Source organism: Penaeus vannamei, chromosome 17, assembly GCF_042767895.1.
Source record: "Penaeus vannamei isolate JL-2024 chromosome 17, ASM4276789v1, whole genome shotgun sequence".
NCBI classification, from domain to species: Eukaryota; Metazoa; Arthropoda; class Malacostraca; order Decapoda; family Penaeidae; genus Penaeus; species Penaeus vannamei.
In genome coordinates this window covers 22,261,287-22,266,286 of record NC_091565.1, presented here as the reverse complement: position 1 = coordinate 22,266,286, position 5,000 = coordinate 22,261,287, and the positions used below count along the sequence as shown (strand labels likewise).

Genomic DNA, 5,000 nt, shown 5'->3' with positions numbered 1-5,000 from the left:
GTGCTATAGTTCCTCTCGGCGGACTTTAACTTGCGGCTGTGGTAGGCCACGGGATAGATCTCACCATTCGTTTCCTGCATCAAAACTGCTCCTACACCATCCTGTGAAGCATCTGTTCGAAAGATAAAAGGTTTTTGAAAATTTGGCAACTGGAGAATGGGTTGCTTACACAACACTTTTTTCAGTGAACTGTAAGCATCCTCCTGCTCATCTCCCCAGCGAATCTTATTCGGAGTGTGTTTCTTCAATAAGGCAAAAAGTGGGAGAGCTAACACTGCGAAGTTAGGCACAAAGCTACGGTAATACCCAGTCAGCCCCAAGAAATATCGTACTTGCTTCTCAGTCGTGGGTCGTGGTGCATCTTTAATCTCCTTAATTTTGTCGTTCTGACAGCTACACCTTCCCTCACCCAAAGTATGGCCAAGATACTGAACTTCTTTGAATCCAATTTCACACTTACTTGGCGTGACGGTCATATTTGCACACTGTAACCTCTGGAATACCTCCTCAAGGATCTTCAGATGCTCCTCGAACGTAGAAGAGTGAACCAGAATATCATCAATGAATGCTTCTACTCCTTTGACGCCTTGCAACACTTGTCTCATGACCCTGTCGAATACAGCTGGTGAATTCGAGAGATTCGAGAGTTGTATTGGTGAAGGGCCCAGGCCAGTAATTTAAATTCTCATTATCAACCTTTAAAATTCGTAGCAGAGCGTTCCCTCTCGATTGTTCACACCTAATAATGGGTATTGAAGGATAGACACGGGGGAGCACATTTGCGGCTTAATAGGGTTAATTGTGGGATTACTGTTATTGCATTTTATATTTCCGATATATCGAGAAATTCGATCAGGGAAACGGGATGGAAGCTGTGCGTATCAAATAAGAAATTGGGAATTACCGATGGCGGAATCGAGTAGAGTAGAAAATAATGAGGAAATATTAGGTGGAACAGAACTTTTAGAAGATTTGGCAAGTATTCAGCAGAGGCAAGTAAATTATCCTTCTGTTATACGAAAAGATGCAGCACTAGAAGTCTACACAGGAAGGGGGACGTTGAGAGATGGATCAAGAAAGCAAACCGGGCCCTGGGACAGTTAGTCGGAAATGAGGATAAAGTTAGATTTGTGATAAATCATATAAAGGGATCGGTGGCAGAGAGATTGCATAATTATAAACGGGACTGACAGAGTGTAGAAGAAATTATGGAAGAATCAGTTTGGGATTTGTACGGACGAATGGCAGGTAGAAAGCAAGGGAAGCATGAAAGTGTGTGGGAATTTTTAGACGTGTTGTTGGAGATGATTGAAAGCCTTAAGCAAGGTGGAAATGAAATAGATCGTAGAATGATCGGTGAATGTGTGGCGAGGAATATGAGAGAGCCGGCATTGGGATTGAAACTTAAGAGGAAGATAGAACAGAGGCCAGAAGACTCATTGGATGAGTGGATAGAATGGATAGCAATGAAAGAGCATGAATTGAATTCTTTCATACAAAGGAATGATCATGGGAAAGACGATGAAATGAATGATGAAAGAAACTGTGAGTGAAAAGAGGGAGAGAGTTTGTTATAGATGTGGTAGAAAGGGTCATATTTTTGCATGGTGTTCAGAAGGAAGTTTCAGAAACAGATGTTATGGAAGGAACGCGCGGACTCAAGGTGACTCAACTACGGGTAACGTTACGTCAAGGGGGACTTGCAAAGAGCTAGCCGATACAGCGCTGGAAAACGAGCAAGGCCCAGTGGGAGCACAGACCGCCAACCCAAGGGGCCTGGCAATACTGCCTGAAAGAACGCGTCACAAGCGGCGGGCAGGAAGCAGCCTATCCAGTGGGAGAAAGGATAGAAGTGGAACACACGAGAGCAAGCAGCCCAATGGTCGCTGTAAATATTGAAGGGGTAGATGTTGTTGGGGTGTATGACACGGGAGCAGAAATTTCTTTAATTAGTTCTGAATTTATGAATATTATTTGAGACCATATGGGATAAAACTTCAACCAGTTAAAGTTAGCATTAGGTCAGTAGGTGGTGGTGTAGTACCGTGTAGAGGGAGAATAAACGTTTATCTCGGAGTCTGTGGGACAAAGGTTTGTGCAGTTTTTAGTTTGTGATAGAGTGGGTGAGAGGTACAGTTGTTTGTTAGGCACTGATGTGTTGTCAGAGGTAGCGGATGTATGGCCGGTAATGTACAATCTCTGTAAAACAAGTGTTAACTGGGAAGAATGGAAGGACTATGTTACTGATGTGAGGGCACTCCGTAAATTACATTTGAAAGAAGACTGGGGACTTGCATTAACCGGGAAGGCACAAATACCGGTAATTCCAGCATCTAGAATGAGATTGGTGCCAATCTGGATCCCGCAATCAAAAAGCCAGGGAGTTTTGATTGAGCCGCTGACAGGACAACAGGAAGGACGGGGTCCGGAAGGGACAGTGACGCGGCCTGCTATGGTCCGTGTAAAGAATGGGAAGGGCTATATACTGGTAGCATACCTATCTAAAGCAACGTGTAAATTGCGAAAGAATTAGCGGATAGGCAAAGTTGCGAGATCAGAGGAAATAGAAGAGAGGGAAGTTAAACATTGCAGTGCTAAATTGGTACATGAAAAGTTGTCTTTAATAGAAGTTATTAATGAACATTTAATTTAAATCAAAAAGAGGATGTAATAAGACTGTTGGAAGAATACACTCGATTTATCTGCAAGATATCACCAAATACAAGTGCACCCAAAAGATAAGCATCAAACTGCATTTAGCACCTTATGGTCATTATGAATTTAAAAGATTGCCGATGGGATTATCTAACAGTCCAAGCACATTTCAGCGTTACATGGAGAGGATTCTAGGAGACAAGATTTTTACTACGTTATTGGTATATTTAGATGATGTAATTGTATTTAGCAGAACAATTGAGGAACACATAGATAGGTTAAGGGAACTATTTGAAAGAATGCGAAAAAATGGACTTAAAGTTAAACCTAAAAAGTGTATTCTGTTTGCATCAAAAGTAACTTAGGATGCCAGGTATCCGAATAGGGCATAACTACAGACCCAGCGAAAGTGGAAGCAGTGAAGTCATGTCCTCTGCCGAAAACTATCAGGGATGTCAGAGCATTTATTGGATTTTGTTTATTTTACAGAAAATTCGTTAAATACTTTGTACAGACGGCAGCACCGCTACATGCTCTGATGTCAGTAGATTCGTGGAGATCCGTTGTCGGGGAATGGGATGAGAAATTTCATAAAGCGTTCGAGGATTTAAAGGAAATGGTAATTACCACCCTTGTGTTAAATTGCCCTGATTTCACAAAAGCATTCATATTAGTAACTGATGCGAGTTTTAAGGGTCTCGGAGCCGTGCTATCACAGAAGCATGAGGGGAAGTTTCATCCGGTATGTTATGCCAGTAGAGGCTTAAGAGACCGAAAGAAACATGTCGAATTATAGCTCCAGAAAGTTTGAATTATTAGCATTGAAGTGGGCAGTTTGCGATAAATTCAAAAATTATTTAACGGGAAGGGAATTTATTATTTATACAGATAACAGTCCATTGAGTCATTTAGAGACCTCTAAGCTTGGAGCGGTTGAAAGTCAGTGGGTAAGTAATTTGCAACAATTTAATTTCACGATAAAATACAAGCCTGGCAGAGATAACACAGTGGCTGATGAGTTAAGTAGACTGACACAGGTGGAGGAGAGTGAAACGGATGAAGAATACGCGGCAATGTGGGAGAGCTTTGGGGGGGAAGGTGAATAAAGGATGCGCAGGTCGAGATGAAGTGTTTCAAAGGGATTTGTCAGTTACTGGAGAGCGACATGACTAAGGGAAAGAAGGATGATTGGTGAAAAAATGAAGATATTCGGAAATTGTACAGAGTAAGAGAGCATTTAACTGTACAGGATGGAATTCTTTGGCATAAAAAGAGCGTGGAACTTAATTTGTGGAAAATCATCCCAGTCTTGCATCCAAAGTTACAAGAGCAGTTATTGCGCGCCTGTCATGATCAGTTTGGGCATCAGGGGAGGAATGGAACCCTTAGTTTAGTAAAAAGTAAAAAGTCAAGGGCACTGGCCAGGAATGTCAATGACTTTAGTAGAATACGTCGCTGGATGTAATAGGTGTAGTGTAGCTAAAGACGAAACGCCGAAACTGCATGCTTTGACGGGAAGATTAGACACAAGCAAACCCTGGGAAATGTTTCACGGTTTTAGAAAAGAGAATGGGTATGGAAAATATTTTAATTGTCACAGATATCTTCAGTCGTTATTCTTTCGCATTTCCCACTAAAGACCAAAAGGCAATAACAGTAGCGAAGATTTTAAAAGAACAAATTTTTGATAGATTTGGGTCTTCAGATAAATTGTTGTCCGATCAAGGGAGAAATTTTCTAAGTTCTGTAATTAAACAGTTGTGCAATAGCTGTGGGGTAGAAAAAAATGAACGTCAGCATATCATTCACAAGGTAATCGGTGTTGCGAGAGGTTTAATCGAATGCTGCATGGGCGCTTAGGAACATTAGATGAAAGTGCAAAAAAGAAATGGTCTGAACACATAGCTGCGTTAGTTGCCCATTATAATGCTACTCCACATACAACCACGGGATACTCGCCATTTCATTTAGTTTTTGGCAGGGAGCCTAAGTTACCTCAGGACCCCATAGTAAGTTCTTCAACAGAAGAAACTATTGATGACTGGATAAGTGATTTAAGGGAGATACAAGAGACTCTTGGGAAGATAGCAAAAGAAACGGAAAACAAACAGAAAGAGATGACAAGGAAGCAAAGGGACATAAAGGCGAAGGATATTGACTGGACAGTAGGTCAGGAAGTTTTCCTGAGAAATAATGTAAAAATAGGTAGAGGTAATATTCAGGACCAGTGGCATGCTAAACGATGGGTAATAACGGAGATTTTGGAACCTAAAACGGGGCTGTATAGAATAAGATCTTGAGATGAGGATGACAAAGAGGAGCGAATTGAGGACATATGCAACCTG

General features: G+C 41.5%; 1 protein-coding gene across 1 annotated transcript in view; it reads right to left on the bottom strand.

Moving 5' to 3' along the window:
* The window catches only part of LOC138859163 (myosin heavy chain, muscle-like), an 11,807-nt gene that overhangs the window by 1,018 nt on the left and 5,789 nt on the right, over window positions 1-5,000 (bottom strand). The window contains exon 4 of the mRNA XM_070132486.1: window positions 1-112. This exon is cut by the window's left edge and continues 1,018 nt beyond it. Within this exon, the coding sequence (XP_069988587.1) occupies window positions 61-112 (52 nt within the window). The 3' untranslated portion in view covers window positions 1-60. The remainder of the gene's footprint in view (window positions 113-5,000) is intronic.